The 25,014-nt window shown below is 41.3% G+C and overlaps 1 protein-coding gene across 2 annotated transcripts in view; it reads right to left on the minus strand.

The window, feature by feature from the left end:
- The window catches only part of CPB2 (carboxypeptidase B2), a 48,101-nt gene that overhangs the window by 15,164 nt on the left and 7,923 nt on the right, over nucleotides 1-25,014 (minus strand). For both annotated transcript variants that reach the window (XM_084879428.1, XM_084879429.1), the window contains exons 2-7: nucleotides 21,521-21,596; nucleotides 18,353-18,477; nucleotides 11,367-11,475; nucleotides 8,730-8,831; nucleotides 5,687-5,791; nucleotides 2,727-2,837 (exon numbers count right to left, since the gene is read on the minus strand). In XM_084879428.1, coding sequence (XP_084735554.1) covers nucleotides 2,727-2,837; nucleotides 5,687-5,791; nucleotides 8,730-8,831; nucleotides 11,367-11,475; nucleotides 18,353-18,477; nucleotides 21,521-21,596 — 628 coding nt within the window. The remainder of the gene's footprint in view (nucleotides 1-2,726; nucleotides 2,838-5,686; nucleotides 5,792-8,729; nucleotides 8,832-11,366; nucleotides 11,476-18,352; nucleotides 18,478-21,520; nucleotides 21,597-25,014) is intronic.

Consider the following 25,014-nt stretch of genomic DNA (forward strand, 5'->3'; position numbering starts at 1 on the left):
CTAGAGAATTAATTTTGTCACTTGGTTTTGCTAGGATGCTTATTGGCTTTTTTTTTTTTTTTTTTTTTTTTTTGGTCTTACTCCTTTAAAGTAACATCATTCATTGTTGAGTTCCTTGTAAGAAAAGTAAAATAACTTTGTGTTACAACTCAAATTAAAACTGAGTCATGATTTTCTTTTTTCTTTTTTTTTAATTTTAAATACATTTTATTGATTTTACACAGAGAGGAATTGAGAGGGACAGAGAGTTAGAAATGTCGATGAGAGAGAAACATCGACCAGCTGCCTCTTGCACACCCCCTACTGGGGATGTGCCCGCAACCAAGGTACATGCCCCTGACTGGAATCGAACCCGGGACCTTTCAGTCTGCAGGCCGACGCTCTATCCACTGAGCCAAACCGGTCCCGGCATGATTTTCTTTCTTTTTTTTTTTTTTTTAAATTGAAATATATTTGACATTTCACATTGCATAAAGTTAAGGTGTACAGCATGCTGATTTGATACATTTATATATTATAATACGATTACCATTATAGGGATAGTTAGTACCTCTATCACACCATATGTCATTTCTTTTCTGTGGTGGGAATAATCAATATTTAATCTCTCAGCAAGTTTGAAGATTATAATACAATACTGTTGGGTTTCAGTGCTTTTTAAAACTAAATTCAACATTTTCTAAAAGCTACAGGAGCTAGAGCTGGGAAGACTTCTGTAGCCTGATGGGTCCTTTGGTTGTACTGATCTGACTCTGGTTTGTAAGCATAAAGCAAATCCCCCACTGTATTCTTGAGGTAAACTAGAAAATTTGTTTATTTATTTATTTACTATATATTTTTATTGATTTTGTACAGAGAGGAAGGGAGAGAGATATAGAGTTAGAAACATCGATGAGAGAGAGTCATCGATCAGCTGCCTCTTGCATACCCCCTACTGGGGATATGCCCGCAACCAAGGTACATGCCCTTGACCGGAATCGAACCCGGGACCCTTCAGTCCCCAAGCCGACACTCTATCCATTGAGCCAAACCAGTCTTGGCTAAACTAGAAAATTTGATCATGTAAGTAGGTGCACAGCCTTTAGGTCTAAGGTTGGGTGATGTGGCACTCTTTCCCCCTATTCTCACCAACACTTCTATCAGGCCTCTCATTCTGCTTCCAAACCCTGGCCTGTGGTTTGGTAGCAACACTTTCTGTGGAGAAATTAGGTCCTTGAACTGCAGGGACTACTAGTTGGCAGAGTTCAGCCACAAAGGACAGCTGAAAAGTAGAAACATCTAAAGGGTGGCTAAATTCCACTGTGATTCTGGTGAAGGCTTACATTTATTATAACATCAACATCTAGATGTGATCACTATTGAACATTAAATTAGTATTGTGTGCTATGCTAGGTATTTCTCATTTACTTAGTTTAGGATTTGTCCACCCCCACCTGAAAACTTTTATTCATAGTATTCCTCTTACTTGAGATGATTTTTTTAATCTATCTCCATTCTGATATCTTCTGTACAAATTACCTCCAACATGAAATTATTCCTGTGCAATCCCATATATTCCTAATCCCTGCACTTTTCTCATTCCCTGTAGCGTTTACATGTGCTACTCAAGTAGGTTTCTCTTAACCGATACATGCTCAGTTATGTTTTATGTGCCCCTCACTAAATTACAATGTATTTCATAGTGCTTGAGTAATTTTACATGAATCATGATACTTATAGATTAGAAAAATTATTGATAATGGTTTCCAGTAGAGGTGAGATTGAACAGGATACTCATGCTCATGATTGAATTAAAGTGTACTAAGGTTTAAATTCACGTATCATCAGAATAAAAGTTCAATTAATTCTGTTTTAAGTCTTGCAATTTATGATTTTACAAATAAAAAATTCAATTTAAAGGATTCCTAATAAGAATAAATGGATCTAGGTATTGTGCATCAGTGGTAACTAATATCTCAAAAAGAGTCACAACTAGATATTATACACATCCTGATCTGAGAACACACTATCACAATGCCAAAAAAGTTAATTCTAAATCTGACTAAGCTCACAGAATCCCAACAACAATTTTTAGAAAATACAGGAGACAGAGGAATAGGTTAAATTGCAACATGGCAAAATGCAACTAGCAAATTCAGACAATGGGAAACTTTTTTGTTCAATGAATAAATTGCAAGGAAGAGTTGAGAGCATGACCATATATGGATTACAACAGAATTAAAGACATAAATCAATCATAGCATATTAGCCTTATTTAGATCTGGAATCAAAGAAACTTATTTAAAAGTTATTATGTAATTGGAAATTTAAATATTGATTGAACCTTTTATTTTAAGTAATTATTTTTAATTTTTAGATATATTTCTACTGTGGTTATTTTTAAAAGAGCTTTTTAAGAAATGCATACTGAAATATTTATTGATGAAATTATATGATGTCTGAGATCTACTTTAAAATAATATGGGTAAGGCAGAAAAAGGTTGAATATATAGATGAAAATAGATTGGCTTACGGTGATTATTTCTGAAGCTGACAGGTACCGAGGAGTGAACTATAAAATTATTTCCACTCACATAAGGTTGATCTTTTCCGTAATGAGAATTATTACTATTATTATCTTTTTTCATAATGAAATGATTGTGTCAAGATCCAGGATTTTGTAAATAATTAATCCAGTGTATCATATATTCCCAATGGGGGCAAGTTTTTTCTTTGCCTTCACCTACCATTTTCCAAGTGTAGTCATAACCATCCACATTAACTACCGGCATAACATAGAAATCCACATGCCTCAGAAGATTGGTAAACAGATTTTCTTCCCCAGATAATTGAGTTACCTACAAATAAAACCAAGTGTGTTAAATAATATCTCTTTTAAGTTCTTCTAAACTTAGTCTGTTTCTTTTCCTTTAAAAAAAATAGTTTTTATTGATTTCAAAGAGGAAGGGAAAGGGAGAGAGAAATAGAAACATCAATGATGAGAACCATCTGTTGGCTGCCTCCTGCATGCCCTCTACTGAGGATGGAGCCAGCAACTCGGGCATGTGGCCCTGATCTAGAATCAAACCATAACCTCCTGGTTCACGGTCGAAGCTCAATCATTAAGTCACACCAATCAGGCTAGTCTGTTTCTTTTATGTGTCCCCCCTCCCTTTAAAAAAATAATTTAACAAGTTTAGATTTACAAATTTAACTTTTAGGAAGAGTATCAATTCCTAGGAAAACTAGGATACTTAGGATGCTTAGCTGCCAATGGTGGTAAATGCCTTGGGAACGAGACAAATGGTCTTCCTATTAAATGGAGGCAGAAAACAGAACCATACATTTTATAAAATTTCCTCCGAGGAATAAAAATAATTATTTATTAAATCCATAAAGCCCACTACAAAGATTTAAGGAAGCAAAAACCTAGATATAGTTTTTTTGTTTGTTTGTTTTTGTTTTTTCAGTAACACATATCAATCAGAGCTTTAACTTTGTCTTATATCCAGGCAGGACTACTGTAGTGATATTTTCTACATTGTCTTTGTAGCTTTTGGAGTTAAATTTTTGCTGTAGTAGCAGTATGTTTTCCAAGCATCAGGTCATTTGGCTTTAAAATCAGTGGTAGCTTTTCCTAAGTACTGGCTATGAGTTTCCTAATAGGCATTACCTGACACAGCTCATTTGCTTTAGACCCATACCTACCTTAGGGTCACATTTTCCAACATGATCCAAAGACATCCACATTCTGATGACTGAGAAGTGCACCCCAAAATAACCAAATATAAAGGCAGGATAACCACAAAGACAAATTTCAGCTGGTTAAAGCATGGCTTCTAGGACTAAGCTTGGGTATAAATACCCTATCACAATGAAGTAGTGGCAACATTGCTATGTTTTAATGTGTGGATTAATTTACAATTATTTGTTGCTTTAAACTTTACTCAAAAGATGTTTTTAAAATATTTTTTTATTATTGACAAAAGAAAACACCTCAGATCCTACCTTAGCTATAGCAAAAGCTTTACCATTTTCTCTTTTTAAATATTTAAAATTTTATTTTCATATTCTGTTAAAACAATCATGAGTCAGGTTAAATTTTTTTTCAATGGACAACCACTTATGAAATATGGAAAAAAGGAAAGCTAAAGTACAAGTTTTTTAAAAATCTACTATGAGTCAGAAATGACAGCTTAATGAAAAGGAAGCAAATTTTATAGAATAAAAGAAGAGATCTTTGCAAGAGTGGAGTAACTAATAAAATACATTTTTATGAACTAAATTTGTAAATTTATGTTGAAGTCATGTATTATCAAATATTCAGTATTATCATGTTTCAGTATTAACATAGCAGTTAATTATCAGAAAAAGATTAGAGACCTCATTTATTTTAAAGTAATAAATCATTTACCATTTTAATTTCTACAATTTTTGTTGAAGTTTTAATATATGCGGCACTGTAGGATTCTTTGTCGGCCTCTCTCTCTATCTCTCTCTTTGGTTTAAAATTTATTCCCTCACATTTTTGTAGACCAGAGGTCCAAAATCAAGGTGTCAGCAGGATTGGTTCCTTCTTGAGGTTCTGAGGGAGAATCTGTTCCATGACACTCTCCTAGTTTCTGGTGGTTGTTTGGCATTACTTGGCTCATAGCTACATCACTGCAATCTCTGCCTCCATTGTCACATGGCCTTTTTTTTAAATTTTAATTTATCTTTATTGTTGAGAGTGTTACAGATGGCTCCCCTTTTCCTCCATTGCCCCCCTCTACCAGGTTTACACCCTGCCCCAGGCCTTCACCGACCCATTGTCTGTGTCCACGGGCAATGCATATGTGTGCATATAAATTCTATCACATCACATACCATTTCTTTTTTTTGTGGTGGGAATAATCAGTATTTAGTCTCTCAGCACATTAGATTATAATACAATATTATTGAGTCTTGAGTTTTAGTGCTTCTTAAAACTGAATTCAACATTTCTGAAAGCTACAGGGGCTAGAGCTGGGAAGACTCCTCTAGCTTGATGGCTCCTTTGGTTGTACTGATCTGACTCTGGATTATAAACATAAAGCAAATTCCCCATTGTATTCTTGAGATAAACTAGAAAATTTGGTCACTGTGGCTAAGACTTCCAGTACGATGTTGAATAGGAGTGATAAAAGGGAAATTTCTGTCTTGTTCCTATTCTTAGGGAAAATGGTTTTAATTTTCGCCCATTGAGTATGATGGGTTGTAGGTTTGTCATATATGACCTTTATTATGTTAAGGTATGCCCTCCCTCCTTCCCCCTCCCCCCCCTTTGGTGTTTTTTTTTTGTTGTTGTTGTTGTTTTTTTAAAATAAAAAGTGGGTGCTGGCCCTAGCCAGTTTGGCTCAATAGTTGGAGCTTTAGCCTGCGCACCAAAGGGTCCCAGATTTGATTCCGGTCAAGTTGATACCTTGGTTGCAGGCTTCTTTCTAGCCCAGGCTCTGGTCAGGGCATGCAGGAGGCAATCAATTGATGTGTTTCTCTCACATTGATATTTCTCTCTCTCTCTCTCCCTCTATTCTACTCTCTTTCTAAAAATAAAAAATGGGTATGAGATTTAGTCAAATGCTTTTTCTGTGTCTGTTAATATGATCATGTGATTATTCTTTCAGTTTTTTTTAATGTGATGTATCACATTTATTGATTTACGTTTAAGAGAATGTGAATATGTACTTACATAGCCTATAAACCACAAGCAGAAAGCAGGAGAGATCCATTCTCTGGCATGGATTCCACAGTCAATCCAAATAGCATTTTTGGCTGCTTGTTGTTTTTTAGAAACCTGCCCAAAGAAAATAAAAAATAGCAAGGATCCTCAGGATAATTTCTATAAGGTTCTCCCAACTCCCAACAGGTGGGCGGAGTTATGACATTACTGGCATCTGTCACAGAGACATCCCCAAGACATTGAACCACCAATCAGTGCGTGCCAAAGTATCCTGGAGCCCACCCCTTCCTGTTCCGCTCTGGGTCCAACCCTCTCCTGCTCCTCCCCTTAAAAAGACCCCCAGACCAGCCACGTGCTGCTTGTCCTCCATGTCCAGGAGGCAGCCCGGCTGAGTCCCCTTCCCCCCCCCCACTCCTTCAATTCTGATTTCTCTTCCTCCGTAATGAGTCCCACTCCTTACTGGGGAATAAACTTTACTTTAAAATGTTTTGGTGCTCAGGTTCCTGCACCTCAAACCTTACAGTTTCCATTCATTTAGGGCCTATATTTTAACCAGAGGCCCAATGAACAAAATCTGTGGAAGAGCGGACCTTCCTCCCCCGCTGCCGGCACCGGCTTCCCTCTGGCACCGGGCCCGGGCTTAATCTGCAGCCCCGGCTTCCTCCGGAAGGTTGTCCAGTTTAATCAGCATATTATGCTTTTATTATTATAGATCCTTTTAACAAATATATGACATATGTGCTAGCCTCTGAATTATTATGAGAATTCTGAAGGAAAATTTAAAGCTGGTGAAATTAAAAGTGAAGAGATAAAATTATTAAGATCACATAGCTGGTAAGTGTCAAAATTGAAGCCAGGACTTTCGACTTAAAGGTCTTTCACTCCCCAAACATTTAACTAGTTATAACTCGTGGGAATGTAGAAGTAGAGAGCAGAGAACTAGTGCTTCAGGCACTTTCTTCACACATCTTTAGAGGTAAATGGCTATGAGTTGGGTAGGCAGCTACCCATTCATTCTGTGAGTGGTGTGGAACACAAAGGCTTGAGAAAGGGGAGTCAGCTTGGGGACTGAAGGGTCCCGGGTTCGATTCCGGTCAAGGGCATATACCTTAGTTGCGGGCATATCCCCAGTAGGGGGTGTGCAAGAGGCAGCTGATTGATGACTCTCTCTCATCGATGTTTCTAACTCTCTATCTCTCTCCCTTCCTCTCTGTAAAAAATCAATAAAATATATTAAAAAAACCCAAAAACATCTAAAATTAAAAAAAAAATCACACATCTAACTTCACACAAACTTATCACCAATATGTCTGTGGACAGTAGGCTTGTTCTGATTCACAGTATTGGGGGATGGGGAGGGCTAGTGTGTGATGCCAAGTCTCAGGAAAAAGAGACATTTTTCCAATCTCTCTTTCCTAATAGCCTTTGATGGTTTCAGCAGAATTCTCAAAATCATCTCCAAACAAAATGAATTATATTTCATTTGCTTTTAAAAAATAGTTACAACCCAATTTTGAGTATGGAGAGAGAAGGGAGAAGAGTGTTATAAAATCAAACAAATATATGGGGTTGAAATTTCAAAATAAGTAAAGAGAGAGTTAGATTTTTAAATTGCCACCTGCATCAACCAAAGAGGATTTTCTTAACTAACTTGGAGATAGAAATATTCAATGAGAAAGCAAGTGAGAAATTCACATTCACTGTCTGTGAAAGGTTAAATTACTCAAAGAAAGAACTGGCTCGCTGATTTAATCTATTCAATTTAATAGAAAATCCTGAGTTGTCTGAATTTGTTGTCTTCTGTCCATACTAAGCAAGCTCTGCTGGTCCTAGTCCTGACACTGGCAAGCAGGAGGTACCCTAGAGACCTATATTATGTCCTTATCTGGGCATCCTTGGCCAAGTAAGAGTGAGACTAAAGCATGCAAGAAGCATGGTTTTCCCACATGTACATCTAAGTACCAGAAACACAAGTTCCAATGAGTATACACGACATGCTGATAGCAAATGTCATGGATGGGATGCCATGATTACAAGGATCCAATCTGAGCAACTCAGACACCAAGAAGACCCAATGTTTCATATGTCTGTCTTAAGTCTGCACTGCAAGTTTCTTCAGAACAGATTAAAACCTAGAAATCCTGACTCCAAATCTTATCTTTGAAGGATCAAAAAGGCTCACCTATCACAATTTAGATAATGTTGGGAAACTAAATGTAAATTAAATATTAATAAATAAAATATTTTTCCAATGATTATTTTTTTCCAGAGCTTCTTTAAAAAAATTATATATATATATATATATATATATATATATATACACACACACACACACACACACACACACACACATACATATATATGGTGGGAAAGTGGTACAAAACAGAAGCACATAATTATAAATTATCAAGAAAGAATTATTATGGTTTTATGGCTCCCACAAATTCTTTTTTGGCCACATTTACTCACCTTTACTAAGGCCAATTTTTCAACTGAAAATAAATAACCAAATGAATTGTGATTGGAGCAGAAGCTATCATATCAACCCTATTGCCAGGACCCCAGCTTTTCCCTGGTTCTTATCCTTCCCTGGGTTTGGTTATTCAGCTTTTTGTTTCATTTTGTTTTGTTTTGTTCCAAAACCTGTACCAGTGTCAGTGTTTATCCAATAATAGATTATCTCTCTCTTTTCTTCTTCCTTCGTAAAGCAGTCAGAGGTGGTAGTGGTGGTATAAATAAAACAAGGGCTTGAAAAATTATCCAGACCACACTCCTCACCCTTTATTTTATGACAGTAGGTCTTGAAGTTCGGGAGTTTATCTATGTCACATAAAAGAGACAGAGCAGATTCTAAAATGGGGTTTCTACTCATAGACCAACAGTGCATTAGTAAAGCAGGGGGAAAAACAACCTTAAGTAGCTGAGTATTAAAGTGGAGGAACAGTTGTAATACAAATACTTACAGAACTCAAAGAAAAAAAAATCCAAATTATAACAAGAGAATTAACACATCCCCTGCAGTCGACAGATCAGTGACTCCCCCATGACATACCTTTAGAACATAAAGTGGACGCTTCTCATATGAGGATCCAATGTGGATTTTTTCAATCATATCAGGATACTGCTCAGTTACAAAATCTATCCAAGAATAGATCTATCAAAATGGACAAAAGCAGTCAGTCATAGAGTAAGTTCAAAGCATTTCCCTGACTAAAGGAAGCAGACAACATCTTCAAGGGAAGGAGTGCTCTCTAAAACCTGTGTATGTAGAAAGAATGAGAAACTAAAATACTTGGGGCAGCTGTTTCTTCTGTTGTTGAGGAAAAGTCAATAAAAGTAAAGTTTTGAAAATTATCAAAGTTTAGAGAAAGAGTAGAAAAGTACTGAGAACCATATGACAAAGTAGAAAAGTTTATCTTTAAAGTATGTCTCTTAAGAGTTATTTTTAAAGGCTCGTCACAACAAATCCCTGCCTCTGTGTATGAAATCCTCTTTATCATTCATTCACAAGTTCACTTTTATCTTAAATTAAAAAAATTCACTTTTTAAGAGCAACCCAAGGAAGCCCTGGACACTGTCTTTGCCCAGGATAAATGATAGTGCCATTATTTCCCACTAGAAACCTGTGAATTCACAAGAGGATCTGTGAAATGATGAGAGGCAAAGTTGTAAACAATCTGGAGGGAAAAACAATTCTTTTCTACTCTGAGAAGGCGTCTGACTCTGGGCCTGTCTCCTAGATGACAGACCAGTGGTACTTGTGATTCCATCAAGACTACAGTGGAAGGACAAATAAAAAATTCCAGGCCTGACTTTAGGCTAGTGTCCAAAGGTGCTCCTGGGAGGCCTACCTGCTGCCAAACACCAGCGCTGCCTATGTCTGAGGATTTCCTCAGTGGGCCTCTGTTTACGTGCTACTCTTCTAAGGAATTACTATGTGAAAGAAAAAAGCCACATGCTAACCTGACAAGCTCAGGGAAGGCCTGCGTGGTAGTCTTGCAAACCCAGAGACCTAAGATAACCACAAAAGATGGTTTGAAAATTAAATATCTAACAGGTTATAGTAGGTAGTCATGTCCCAGATATTCTCCCAGACAAAGATCAACTTTGATCTTTTTATTGAGCCCGTTTGCCTTTTTGCCTCTAAGATAACATATCTGTGAGATGTCTGGGTAACTTGTAACTTCCCTTTTTCCGGAGCCCCTGGGGCACAACCAAATGTGGTGGGTGCCAGGACAGATGCCTCAAATTCCTTCTTTATCATGTTAATTGTTCCTGCACTCACCTGAGTACACCTCCATCATTTTACTTTTTATCCAATCCCAGGACTTTCCCACCGCTTTGCTTTCTCCCGCCTCCTTACTCCATCACCAATGAATTTCATGTAACCCACCTATGTCCCTCCTTTGATTTCGGTGTATAAATAGAAAAATGTAACCCGCCATTCTTCGGAGCATTATCTCAATTCCCGGCAATTGTCCACAGTAAGGCTCAAATAAACTCTTTAAAAAATTCTTTACAGGTTTCAATGTTTTTTTTTCGTTAACAACTACATCTGAAAGAACAACTACACACAACTGTTTTGTGTTCCAGTGATGGTTCAGTAGAATTCCTCCCACAGAGGAGGCTGTATTATATGAAGGCAGTTTTATAGAAGACTCTTTATTTCACAATCTAATTGAGGTAATGAAGATAACATCCTTTGAATAACTGTCTTGTTTTGCTATTTGTTTTAAAAAGTACTTTTATGGCTATTTGTTTTTCTCCCCATGGTGGATTACTTACGTTTTCTTAGTGAGAGTCAATGACAAAAGAATACATCCTGCCCACATTGTGGTGAGGACTGAAAAGGAGATCAATGCTGAAGGGGAAGGAGGATTTGGAGGAATTTTCTGAGAGCAAGATTTCTATGGTTCCTATGAGCCTCCTAGACAGGAGTGGGGGTGGAAGGGAGGAGAGTTCCAAGGCATTTTCTGGAATGTCATTATTAAATTGTGTTCCTCCCAAATTCATATGTTAAAGCACATAACTTCTAGTATCTTAGAATGTGACTATATTTGGAGATAGGGCCTTTAAAGAGGTAATTAAGTTAAAATGAGGCTGTTAGTATGGGTCCTAATCCATTCTAACTGGTGTTCTTATAAGAAGTAAAGACTGAGACATACAGAGCACCAGGGATGTGTACATAACAGAGAAAAGGCCAGGTAAGAACATAGCAAGAAGGCAGTCATCTGTAAGTCAAGGAGAGATGCCTCAGGAAAAGCTAACCCTATTGATACCTCCATTGTTGACTTCCAGCCTCCAGAACTATGAGAGAATAACGTTCTGCTGTCCAATCTGTGGTAATTTGTTATGGCAGACTAACACAGTGGACTGTTAAATTTTTGTGTGGCAGTTTCAATACAAAGGCCCTATATATTATTTTCTGCTGTTCCTTAGTATGTAGTATTACTCCTAGTAGGTAGATACTCTTAGTTATGGACAAAATCCTGCTTAGAGTCAGTTTACCAAATATTATGGCAATTTTCCCAGTGAAAATATCTACAAAAGGAAGAGTTACTACCATATGATCAACCTAATTGTAATATTTTTTTACCCCTTCCATTAATTATGATATTTCAATAATCATTGAAGTGAAAATGCTGGTTAAATGAAAATAGTAATTTTGGAGAGAAATGTGATGGCTTACTTCATTTAGTGGGTGATAATTTTCATAGAATGAGGAGGAGGCCCGGGGGGTGATGGTATCATTGGAAGTCTGCTGGCGGATTAGATCTTCCACATCTTCCAACAAGATACTAGACGATAAGACAGAGGGTGAGCTGGTTTTCAAAAACGGCCCTGATTTCCCCACATGGCCCATTGTAGCTACAATAGGCGAGCATGGGAAAAATCACTAAGAAATCTAACAAGCAAAAGTTCTTCAAGGTGAAACTTCTTGAGAAGTGCCACAATGTTAATGAGACAAACATTTTAACCGACTCAGCCATTTAATTATCTGAGATAAACAAGTTGAAAGAGCTATCATTTAATAATATTTATTTACTTTTAGTGAGGCCAATAGATAAAAATCAAGCTTTTGACATCAGAAAGATCTGGGTTCAACTCCTAGATCCGTTATATTCTTGCCAATTGACATAGAGAAATTCATTTGTAAGTTTGAAAAACATTTTCACCTGCAAATTGAGGAGAGTATTTATCTCACAGAGTTAAAGAGTAAATGATACAATGTATAAAAACGCCCAGCACAGTTTCTAGAAGGCAGTAAACACCAATAACAAAAATCTATACTAATAATAGAGAAATATGCAAATTATCTGTTACAGCATTACCTTGTGACCAGATAAGCAGGCTGCATCCCCGCCCTCTGCTCAGGCAGCTACAAGGCCGGTAGGGTAGGATACCATGTGGGGAATAAGAAAGGAGAGGGAGATGAAGGCAGGCCTGCATGCAGACAGGCAGAGAGGAGAAACAAAAATACAGAGAGGGAACAGGAAAAAGATGCAGGAATGGAAAAGGGAAGGAAACTCAGGGCTGCTTGTGGGAGTGGCGACTGTGTGTGTGTGTGTGTGTGTGTGTGTGTGTGTGGAGGGGGGGTGGAGGGGGGTGGAGGGGGAGAGCAGGTGAGCCCAGCGAGGGGCGGGGAGCAAGCCCCGTCAAGCATGGGAGGAGGGTGGTGGCCCCTGGTGCGGGCTGTTGGCGGGGAGGCGCCCACAGGTCTGGGACTGAGAGGTGGACTGTCTGAGACCTTCTGGGCAGAGGCGCTCCTGCATTGCAGTGGCAGCAGCAGTGCCCAGGCCGCATGGGCCACCCTCGCTGGATGGGGTGTCCTGGGCAGGGAATGGGAGCAGGACAGTGGTAGGGAGGCCGGGAAGGAGGAGCGGTGAACACCTAGCCGGGGCTGAGCCCTGGGCTGGGGTTAATACCTCCACCTCCAACGGAAGCTTTAGGAAGGGAGGGAGGGCCCTAACCAGTTTGGCTCAATGGATAGCGCTTCAGCCTGCAGACTTAAGGATCCCAGATTCCATTCCAGTCAAGGGCATGTATCTTGTTGTGGCACATCTCCAGTGGGGGGTGTGCAAGAGGCAGCATATTGATGTTCTCATCAATGTTTCTAACTCTCCCTCTTTCTTCCTTTCTGTAAAAAATCAATAAGAAATATATATATATAAAAAAAAGGGAGGGAAGAACTTTATAAAGGAATTAGTAGAGAGCAGAGTTAAAGAAGAAAAAAGGATGTATGAGTGAACTGTAGGATCTATAATGAAAATCAAGTATAGCTGTGTACTGGGGACAGATTTTAAAAGTAGGAATCAGATTAATTGAGGGAGGATCCAAGATGGCTGCTCAGGAAGACACCTAACCGCAGCAGCACACAACAATTTCAATGGAATACAACTAAAATGTAGAGTGGACATCACCCAGAGCTACAGGTAGTCGACTGACTGAAAATTCTACAACAAGAAGGAAAGAGAAAACCAGAAGGAAAATTAGAGGAGCTGAAAAATCCTAAGGTACAGAGACATGCTGTGCGCCTGCACGCACGCGCGCGGAGAGGTCGCAGCCAGAGAGGAGGAGAGGGCTGGGTGCTGCCCGGCGTTCCCTAGCAGGGAGGAAATAATAACCCCAGCCTGGGCTGAACCCCCAAACCGTCAGCGCTGAGCCCCAAGTTATGGGCCAGACCCTGGGGACCCAGGCTCAGGCAGGGGGAGACGGGGCTGTGAGGCGGAATCCCAGGCGAGCAGCGAAAAGCAGGGCCCCCGGAGTTGCGCGCACATTGCGCACAGAGGACTGAATGTTGACTCTGATGCTGGATTGCCCTGGCGGGAAGAAACAAAACCTCCGGCGGCGCTGAGCCCCACTCCCGACTGCTCTGAACCCCAGTTCTAGGCCAATCCCTGGGGACCCAGGCTCAAGCAGAGGGAGACAGGGCTGTGAGGTGGAATCCTGGGAGAGCGGCGAAAGGCCGAGCCCCCGGAGTCGCGCACATTGTGCGCAAGGGAAGGAATGTTGACTCTGATGCGGGATTGCCCTGGAGGGAAGGAAACAGGAGCCCCGGCTGTGCTGGGCACCAGTTTCAACTGCTCTGAACCCCAGTTCTAGGCCAGACCCTGGGGACCCAGGCACAGGCAGGGGAAGATGGGGCTGTGAGGTGGAGTCCTGGGGGAGCGGTGAAAAGCGAGCCCCTGGAGTCTCGCACATTGCGCGCAGAGGACAGTCTGTTGACTCTGATGCTAGACGCCCCCTAGCGGGAAGGAGAAAAAAAAGCTCCAGATTGGAGGAACGCGACGAGGAGCAGGAGCCCCTGCCAGCCAGGCGCCAGCAAGGAGCAGGGCTACGGGGCCCCCGGGGGCAGGGGGTGCCCCTGGGCCTTCGACCACTGAGTGCGGGCCACGGAGCCGAGGCCAGGGGCGGCTTCCTGGGCGGCGGTGCCGACCCCTGCAACAGGCTGAAGCAGCACAGGAGCCCGCAGAGAACAAAGGGGCGCCACAGGCCAACCTGCTGAGCTTCCAGGACAAGGAGGAAGAAACCGAAGAAGTTTTCAATGTGAAGAAATCAAGTGAGAGCAAAAGATAGTAAAATTACTTAAGAAAGAATACAAAGAAGATCTTGAAAAATCAAAGACTAAGTCAGAACTCAACTCAGCAGCCAACATTGCAACATAAATGCGTTTAAAAAAAAAAGGGACAGAATGTTGGAACGGTGGCAACCAGGCCTAGAGTGGCCAGGCACAAGGCAGTGGCAGCCGGGCCCGGAGCAGCAACGGCCAGGCCCCAGAGCAGCAGCAGCCAGAACCAGAGCAGCAACAGGCAGGCCTGGAGCAGCCAGACCTGGGGCAGTGGCAGCCAGGCCTGAGGCGGAGGCGGCCAAGCCCAGGGTGGCCAGTCCAGGAGCATCCAGACCTGGAGTGGCCGGGCCCGGAGAAGCCGGGCCCAGAGCAGCCGGGTCGGGAGCAGCCAGGCCCAGAACAGTAGTAGCCAAGCCCGGAGCATCCAGGCCAGGAGCTTCCAGGCTCGGAGTGGCCGGGCCCAGAGCAGCCGGGCCCGGGGCAGCTGGGTTGGGAGCAGCCAGGCACAGAGCAGCAGCAACCATGCTTGGAGCAGCCAGGTCGGGAACGGCCAGGCCCGGAGCAGCAGCAGCCACGCCCGAAGCAGCCAGGACGGGAGCAGCAGTGGCCAGACCCGGAGCAGCTGGTTGTGGAACGGACCAGAGCAACAGAGGCCAGGCTCGGAGCAGCCAAGCCCGGAACAGCTCACTCCTCGCTTGCCTCCGCCCCACGGCTGCCTCTTAGACATGGCTGGAAACTTTTGGGGGAACTTGAGGGTCTGCTGAATCAAATGAGGAAGGCTTAGATCTGGATGTGTTGAGTTAGTATAGCGCTGGGGTGTTGATCTGTAAGTGCCTTGTGTGGGGCCTGGATGAGGTTGGTTGATCTATTTGGAAATGTCTTTTCTGTGAAGTGTATCCTTGGACATGTGGACGTATTATTGATTTGAGAAAATGCTAAGTAACTGATTTACTATCTGAAAAATTTAAAGTTATGAAAGTTTAAGGTCTCTTGCCAAAAAGAGGTTTTAAAGCTAACACCTTAATTTTAATGGAGAAAGGGAATGACAAGCCCTTCCCACCCAGAACAGGTAATCCAATTCCAACCAGCACCTATGTTTAAACAATGTGTCCATTTACACTTGAATGGCTACACCTTTTGATAGCCTAAGGGCAAGTTTACATGTAAACAAGTTTGCTCTCAATTCCCAGGGCAGAAAAAAATACAAGGTTTAAAATTATTACATTTTAAAATTTATTCTTAGAAGTGTAAAAGTTTATTAATTTTAAAAAAACAACAATAACAACAACAAAAAAAGGAGATTGAAAAACCTGATGAACAATAATAGCGGTTCATTGTAGTAGAGTCAGCGATATGGGAGGGGAGTGGACTGACTGTTCTCGGTTGGGGGGGGGGGGAAAGGGAGGGAGAAAGAGACTGAATATAAACTGTGCATCTATGGATGAGAACAATGGGGGGTGGAGGGTGGGGTGGGAACCTGGTGGAAGGGGGAAGAAATGAGGAACCTTTGTAATAATATGAACAATAAAGATTGATTAAAAAAAAATAATAAAAGTAGGAGTCAGAAAAGAAAAAGATAAATGATAGTGAATAATTTGGTGGGTAGATAGATATTAAAACAGTGGAAGTAGCCGAGACCGGTTTGGCTCAATGGATAGAGTGTCAGCTTGGGGACTGAAAGGTCCCGGGTTCGATTCCGGTCAAGGGCATGTACCTTGGTTGTGGGCACATCCCCAGTAGGGGGTGTGCAAGAGGCGGCTGATCGATGACTCTCTCTCATCGATGTTTCTAGCTCTCTATCTCTCTCCCTTCCTCTCTGTACAAAATCAATAAAATATATTAAAAAAAATAAAACAGTGGAAGTAAGTAGAGAAGAATGTATGAAAAAGTAATCTCCAACATCTACAGACAGCTTATACAACTTAATAAAAGGAAGATAAATGATCCAATTAAAAAATGGGCAATGGATCTAAATAGAATCTTTTCAAAAGAAGACAGAAGGAAGGCCAAGAGGCACATGAAAACATGCTCAAAGTCACTAATTATCTGAGAGATGCAAATGAAAAAAACAATGTGGTACCATCTCACACCTGTCAGAATGGCTATCATCTACATATCAACAAACGACAAGTGCTAGAGAGGATGCGGAGAAAAAGGAACTCTTGTGCAGCCACTGTGGAGAACAGTATGGAGTTTCCTCAAAAAACTGAAAATGGAACTCCCATTTGACCCAGTAATCCCACTTCTAGGGATATATCCTAAGAAACTAGAAACACCAATCAAAAAGGATATATGCACCCCTATGTTCATAGCAGCACAATTTACAATAGCTAAGATTTGGAAACAACCTAGGTGCCCTTCAGCAGATGATTGGATCAAAAAACAATGCTACATCTACACAATGGAATACTATGCTGCCATAAAAAAGAAGGAATTCTTATCATTTGCAGCAACATGGATGGAATTGGAGAACATTTTGCTGAGTGAAATAAGCCAGTCAATGAAAGAAAAACATCACATGATCTCACTCATTTATGGATAATAAAGAACATTATAAACTGATGACCAAAAAGATAGATACAGAGACAGTAAAGCAACAAACAGACTGTCAAATTACAGCAGGGAGAGTAGGGAGATCTGGAGATAAGAGATCAATCAAAAGACTTGTATGCATGCATATAAGCAAAACCAATGGACGAAAAACTCTGGGGAGGAAGGGCATGTATAATAGTGGAGGCGGGTGGGCAATTGTAAGATATGTACACATATAATACCTTAATAAAAAACAATGAAAGAAAATAGCTGGAAAAAAAAATGTATGGAAAAGATTGGATGAGAGAGAAGGAGAGAGGGAAGAAAAAATTTTAAAGGGGAGCCAGTAAAGCTTAAAAGGAGAATGGGAAGAAGGAAGAAATGGAGGAGGGAGCAAAGCTGGTCTGAGGGAGGACATGAAGAAAACAGTTAAGGTGGGAAGGAAGGAAAAGGGGAGGGAGGGCAGGGGTAAAGATAAAGGAAAGAAGGAATGTGGGGAGGGAGGGAGGATAGGAGAAAGATGGGAAGAAGGATGATGGAAATAAGAAGGAAAGAAAGTTTATAAATGACGAGTCAGTAGGAAAAAGTGTTACATAAAGGAGAGAGAAAAATTGTGTGAGAGGGAGAAGCCAATAAGGAATTCAAATACAATTGTGTGTGAAGGGGATATTATTTTAAAAAAGTTAATAGGGGCAACCAGGCTGGCAGAACAGGGCAGTTAGGGGTAACCAGGCTGGGAGGGGATGGCAGTTAGGGGGATCAGACAGGCAGGCAAAGTGATTAGGGCAGAAAGAGGCAGGTGAGCAGTTAGGAGCCAGAGGTCCTGGATTATGAGAGGGATGTCCAACTGCCACAGGGATCGGGCCTAAACTGGCAGTTGGACAGCCCCCAAGGGCTTTCGTATTAGAGAGGGTACAGGTTGAGCTGAGAGATCCCCCCCCATGCATTAATTTCATGTACTGGGCCTCTAGTTATTAATAATTATCATAGAGTGTTCTCCAAAGGTTGCCCTCTGGTGCAGAGAAGAGAGCATGGCCTTCAGGAAGTGCTAGGGCAACAGGAGGACACTGGCATTTGAACAATGGACACAGACAGCAGATGTTGGATAGGAGACTTCAAAAGGAAGAGGGCATGAACTCTGAGCAGAAACTGCATTTGATACATTTTAGTTTAGAGGCAGACATTCAGGGATGTTCAATGATCTAGTGAAGGAAGCAAAATCTTCTTTACCAGTTGCTTTTGAAAGGTACCACAAAGTCTACTCAAGAGAATAACAGTTTTGCTCGCCAAGTCTGGGTATACATTAGAGGAACTATAAGAAGGAAGGAATTAGGAGGACCTATAAGAAACTGCACAGATCATTGAGTCTAACAATAATTTTGAGATAAGGGAGCAAGGTCGTGAGAAGTTAAAACACTTGCTCAAGGTCACAGAGCCAGCTACTTGAGCTTTATCACCAGTCTATTTTGGAGATCTAACATAGTATTGTTTTTCCAAAAAGCAATTGTACTATCTGCTAGTCAAATGCCTCATGGGTGCTTATAACTATTCATTAAAAATTAAATGATGCTTACCTGAATTGAATTCTGCTGTCACGTAAGTGGGATTTCACATTGATTATATCAACTGCATTCACAAAAAAATGGACTTCTTTTGCTTTTGCAATAAAGTCAGCAGTTACTGGCTGCCACAGAACAATCTGCAGTTTTAAGTGGAAAAATTGATAAAACAAAAATGTTGTTCATATTATTCTCATCTGCAGCTAGTCTCATAAAAGTGTGTCTGTAAGGAGAATCATCATATCTAATAAAAAGGTAATATGCAAATTAACCATCACTCCATCGCAAAGATGGTGGCATTCATAGCAGCCAGGGTGCTGGATGCTGGCATCATTGCAGGCTGGGTTGAGGGCCCCCCCCACCCCCATGCACAAATTTCATGCACTGGGTCTCTAGTCTTATATAATAAAAGCCTAATATGAACATTGACTGAATGGCAGAATGACCATGGAACTACTGGTTGCTATAATGTTCACTGACCAATAGGGGGCAGAAGTCCAATGCAGGAGCTTCCCCCAACCCTCAGGCCCCAGGCCAGCCAAGGCAGGTGCCAGTAGGCACCCTGTTGGTTGCCCAGCAGAGGGAGGCAACTGGTGGCAGGGGATGAGGCTGGCCAGAGAGTGGGAGGTGGCAGGGGGCAGGGCTCAGCTGGGGAAGGGGATGGTGGGGTTGGGGTTGGCCAGTGAGTAGACCAGCGTTGCCCCCAATTGCTCCATGGGTCGCCTCCTGCAGAGGGAGCCAACTGGTAGTGGTGGCGGCGGGGGGGGGGGGGGGGGGGGGCAGGGCCTGTGAGCCTGCAATATCAGGCTGGCCAAGATGGGGGCCCCCTCATCGCCCCAGTGGGGGCCCCTTGATTGCCCCACCAGTTCACCCACAGATCAACCCTGATCATGGGCCAGGCCTAGGAACCCTACCCGTTTACGAATTTCATGCATCAGGCCTCTAGTGAAAATATACTTCCTGGCCACTGGTCCTCATTTATACACATGGCATTATAAGCTTTTATTTTGTGTGGATCTTGTTTTATTTTTCTCTGCCATTTCAGTTCCTAAAGAGGGCCTGAAACATGGTAGGTACTCAATAAATATTTGATGAAACAATGAATGAAGGAGTGAATGAATATACTTAAGGCCCAACTGTATATAACTGGATGTGTACTAGTATGTCAGATGCTTAGAAGAGAAATAAAATTTTGTACAGAAACTTGATAAAATGGCGGTTTTTTTAATTTAAAAAAATCCATATTCTTGATGTAATCATCATGTCTGTGTTTTCATTCTTTAATCTAACTATGAGCTTTGGTCAATATCTTACAAAATTATTCACATTTTTTCCCTATTTCACTGCACGTTTCAAAGCACTTTCACACTCATTTCCTGTGATCATAATAGTAATAGTTTGATATAGACCCAATAAGTGTTATTCTTTTTACTATTCAGGTGGAGAAATAAAGGCTCATAGTCAACTTGTCTAAAATCTCACACTTAGGAGTGGCAGACTAAGAACTAAATTTTAAATTTCTGACATTTCCTTTGGTGGGATTTCCTCTGTCCACAATGTGTTGGCTGTGAAAATTCACTGCTCAACTCCTCTGTTGGGAGAAATATAGTTAACTGACCTCACCAGCTGTTCCTGCTCTTGATCCACCAGAGACTGAGACCCTGCTCTCCGGGGCTGTAGACGGCCAGTGATTGAGCATTATGATTATATTAATGCAGGTCCAAAAAAAAATAAAGCAGGTCTATTCCTGCTAGATAGGAGTTTCTTCTTAGATGTGACATTGGCTTAAGGACTCATCACTGGTCCCCCCAGACCTACATAGGAACTGCCCTTCAGTCTAGAGACTCTTCATACACAATCTTCCTTTCTGCACAGGTGTCAGAGCTGCATGGTTTAAGGGTGCTCCCAGTCATCTCCAGCTCCCCCTCTTCATGCTACACATGTATTTCTATCCAAACCTTAATCTGGTCTAACTGAAAAACATGGAGCTGTCAAACTTTTACCCTGATATTTTGTAGCCCTTATGAGGCATTCTGGGGAGATGGGTCCCAGGCATGAAAATGCTAGTAAATTTTCCCTTGTCTTTTTTTATGTTTGCTTCTTAGTTAAAAACCATTGTTTTATAAGCAAAGTCCTATTGAACTTCCTTTTATCATAGTATCTTTATAAGTACACACTTTCAACCCCAAGGTACTATTATGTGGTTAGCTAAAAAGCCAAAAGTACAAATGAAGAAGGTTTGATTTTGGGAACCGGTAAAATCATGTAATTATGGGAAGAGGAAAAGGGTATAAGAAGAAGGGTTTATACAGCTATATGTAAGTTAGAAAATGTATAGGAGAGAGCATGGCATACAATACTTCCACAAAATGAAATAATCCTAATATAATAAAAGCCCAATATGCAAATCAACCAAATAGCAGAGCAACCAGTGGAATGACCAGTTGCTCTGACAAGCACTGAACACCAGAGGGAAGATGCTCAATACAGGAGTTTCCCCCAGCCCATAGGCCCCAGGTCAATCAATGCAGGTGCCAGGAAGCCCCCCACCCCCAATCATTCCACCCGTTGCCCTGCAGAGGGAGGTGACTGGTGATGGCAACAGGGGTGGGGCTGGCAAGTGGGTGGCACCAGGCTGGCCAAGGCAGGTGCCAGTGGGGCCCCCTTGATCACTCCACCAGTCTCCCTGCAGATCAGCCTGATCACCAGCCAGATCTAGGGACCCCACCCATGCAGGGAGTTTGTCCATTTGGCCTCTAGTCTCTCTCTATATAAAAGCCTAAATGATCAAACAACCAGAATGAGCGGCCGACTAGTCACTATGACATGCACTGACCACCGGGAGCAGATGCTCCATGCAGGAGCTGCCCCTGGTAGTCAGTGTGCTCCCACAGACAACTTCCCTCAGCCCCCTCCCCTGCTGGCTGGTCCCCCAGATCAGCCCCAATTGGGGGCCAGGTAGCCAACCTCCCATATCCCCTCCCCCTGGCCAGCCAACCTCCTGCGGCCCCTCTCCCCCCAGCTGGCAAACCTGCACGCCCCCTCTTCCTGGTTGGCCACCCCACTTCCCCCCCAACCCACCCGCCCTGATAGGCCTTGATCACCAGCCAGGCTAGGGACCCCACCTATGTACCAATTTGTGCACTGGGCCTCTAGTATACAGATAAATAAGGGAAAAATTACCTCATATGTTGTAGTAAGATTCTGCAGAATTTGAACTTGCCTTGTGGTTCTAGGAAGAGCTGATAAAACCTGGCCACTGGGGAAAAATGAAACAGAATTTTGATGTTAAATAAAAAGTAAAAATGAAATAAATTATACTTTTAGGGGCTTTGAGATAATTACAAAAAGGAAACAAACTTTAAATGTTAGAAGAAAAGAGGGTCTTGCTACAGACTATGTAGTGTTAAAAAGAGAAGATATACTCACTCATTCTTTTTGCTCCTATGCAATTGCAAAATCAACAGCTCTCTTAAATGGCGGTCAGTTTGCAGAGTGCTTACTCTTTTCTGTGTGTGTGTGTGTGTGTGTGTGTGTGTGTATGTGTGTGGATTAATTTCAAAAATTAAATTTTTGGTGCATAGGGAATATTTATGCCAATACTAGCTTATTCTATATAATAAAAGGCTAATATGCAAATTGTCCCCATAGGAATTTTTTAAAAAATATATATTTTATTGATTTTTTTTTACAGAGAGGAAGGGAGAAGGATAGAGAGCTAGAAACATTGATGAGAGAGAAACATCGATCAGCTGCCTCTTGCACAATCCCCACCGGGGATGTGCCCGCAACCAAGGTACATGCTCTTGACCGGAATCGAACCCAGGACCTTTCAGTCCGCAGACAGACGCTCTACCACTGAGCCAAACCAGTTTCGGCAGGGAATTTGACCAGGAGTTAAAGTGCTTGCTATGATGTATGCTGACCACCAGGGGGCAGAGTGGAACATGGTGGGTGACCAGCAACAACGGTGGGGCACTGAGGGAGTGAGGGAAGGAGGAGGTAGAGAGAATGGGAGGTGTGGGGAACCTGATGAGGCCCTGATCACCAGGCAGGCCTAGGGGATCCTATCCATGCATAAATTTTATGCACCGCACCTCTAGTTACATAATAAAATTAATGCCTGTGAGGCCATTACCCCATTTAAGAAATCCAGTTTTATTGATGTCTTTGAAGTTCCCCATCCTTGCTCCCCAGCCACATTTCCAATAGAATCCACTACCCTAAATTTTCACTTTGCTTATTCCCTTGCTTTTCTTTATAGAATGGATTCTTAAACACATGTATGAATTCTTGTATGTGTGGATTCTCAATATACTCTTACATTTGCTTGACATAACTATATAAAATGGCACACAATATGTCTTCCTCTCTATCTTGTTTTTTTCACTCAACATTGTATTTTCATAATTACTATTTTTTTTGACAAATATACTATCCTATATAATAAAAGGCTAATATGCAAATCGACCAAATGGCAGAAAAACCAGTTGCTATGACTTGCACTGACCACTAGGTAGCAGACACTCAATGCAGGAGCTTCCCCTTGGTTGTCAGTGCACTCCCACAGGGGGAGCCACTCAGCCCGAAGCCAGGCTCATGGCTGACAAGTGCAGCAGTGGTGGTGGGAGCCTCTTCTGCCCCTGCAGCAGTTGGACACCCTGAGGGCTCCTGGACTGTGAGAGGGTGTAGGGCCAGCTGAGGGACCCTCCCTCCCTGCTGAGTGCATAAATTTTGTGCACTGGGCTTCTAGTGGTAATACAAAATGCTAATGTAAGGAAAACTGGGTAAAGGATATACAGAAACTCTCTGTAATATCTTTGCAACTTTTCAATCCATCTAAAAATATTGAAAATAAAAATGTTACTTAAAAAACATGTAGCAAGAGTTCTGGAAGCACAGAAGAGGTTAAGATAACTTCTGCTTGTCATTATTGGTTGGAGACAGGGGCATTGTTGGGGAAATGGCAAGCTATTCATTATTGCCAAATGTAGGATAAATGGTAGGTAATCAGAAATGAGTTTGACTTCCTCTAGAACAGGTTTTGAATGCATGCTGAGAAATGTGGTCTTTATTTTGTAAGTAATTAGGAGTTAGGGAAGTGACATTATTTGACTTGTGATTTATAAGAATAACTTTGATAGCAGGGTAGAAGAAGGTTTTATTTTGGAAAGTCTGATTAACAGATTTTAAATTCTGGAAATAATTCATTGGAGACTTGATTATCAGACAATAGAAAAAGTGGCTCTCAGCAACAATAAACTAGGAAATTTTATGTCAATCCCTGGTACAATTTTAGCATAAACTATTCAACCAATGCTTAAGGATATATGTTGAAGGGTATTATTACAGAACTAGAGGCCCAGTGCATGAAATTCATGCACGGGTAGGGTCCCTAGGCCTGGGCCGCTATCAGGGCCGATTTGGGCCTTCTGGCTGCCAGCTGGGCCTTCCTTCATTCCACACCACCACCTGGTGGTCAGCACATATCGACCAAATGTCAGAACAACCAGTTGCTATGATCAAACTCCTGGTCTCCCGGTTGAACTCCCAAGGGGACACTTTGCATATTGGGCTTTTATATATATAGATTATTCATAATAACAATAGCTGGAAATCATATGAATGCTTATCAGTAATAGAATATTGGTAGTGCCTCCACATCCTAGAATGTTTTCTAGCCATTATAAAGAATGAGATAGATTTATAATAGTTAACTTGGGAAAGATTTACATCATGTACTAAGAGAGATAAGCAAGAAGCAAGTGGAAAACTCTATGAAATATTACCGCATTTTTATAATATAAATAAATTAGAAATAACAAGAAAAATTGTATGCGTTAAAAGCAGGAGAAAAGTTATAAATAAATAAACAGCACTTTGTTAACATTGATTTGAATAGTGGAGAATGGCAATTAATGAACTGGGTAAATGAGGGAAGGGAGGAGCAAATAAGGTTGTTTTAAAAAGAAAATGGGGGTGAGGGTATGAGTGGGGAGTTTGGGGGTAATGAGGAGATAAGGACACATATGTAATACCTTATTTAATAATTAAAAAAGAAAGGTCTCTATACTTCTGATAGGAGAGATGACATTCAACTAATGTAAAATGACATATGGGTATATACAAATATATAATGAAATGCATAAATGAATGATCACTACAATAAAATGTTAATTATGTTTTCTCAAGGTGGTGAAATTTTAGTGTTATTTTTTTATAATTATGCTTTTCCATATTACTTGCTTTCTAAAATTCAGTTTTTTAACCAAAAAGGTCTCTTATTGTATTTAGTCAGGAAAAATATGATTATAAAGCTACTCTGACTATAAAAAAGCCATTCTTGATCTTCTCATGATACTGGTGACTTCCTTAAGCATAATCTTTATGGTTTTCAAATGTTCTCTGAGCCCATAGTGGAGCATAGCCTTTTATTATATTAGTATTTTCACTCTAGCATGCCCTATTCCAGGAATTTTTTGATCCTCTTTCTTATAATCTGCTGCAAGAGTTATGACACTTGTAGTTCACTTAGTGCAGGCCATTGTTTTTTCCAAGCTTCCAAAAACCATTGAACAGCAGTTAACACCACCTGCCTCTCAAGGATCTAACTAGAATGTTAAATCTTGTGTGTCGGGTGAGTGCGCCTCCTTAGAATTATAGCCTTAATTATTTAT

This window comes from Pipistrellus hanaki (genome assembly GCF_964339955.1).
Source record: "Pipistrellus hanaki genome assembly, chromosome: 3".
NCBI lineage: Eukaryota > Metazoa > Chordata > Mammalia > Chiroptera > Vespertilionidae > Pipistrellus > Pipistrellus hanaki.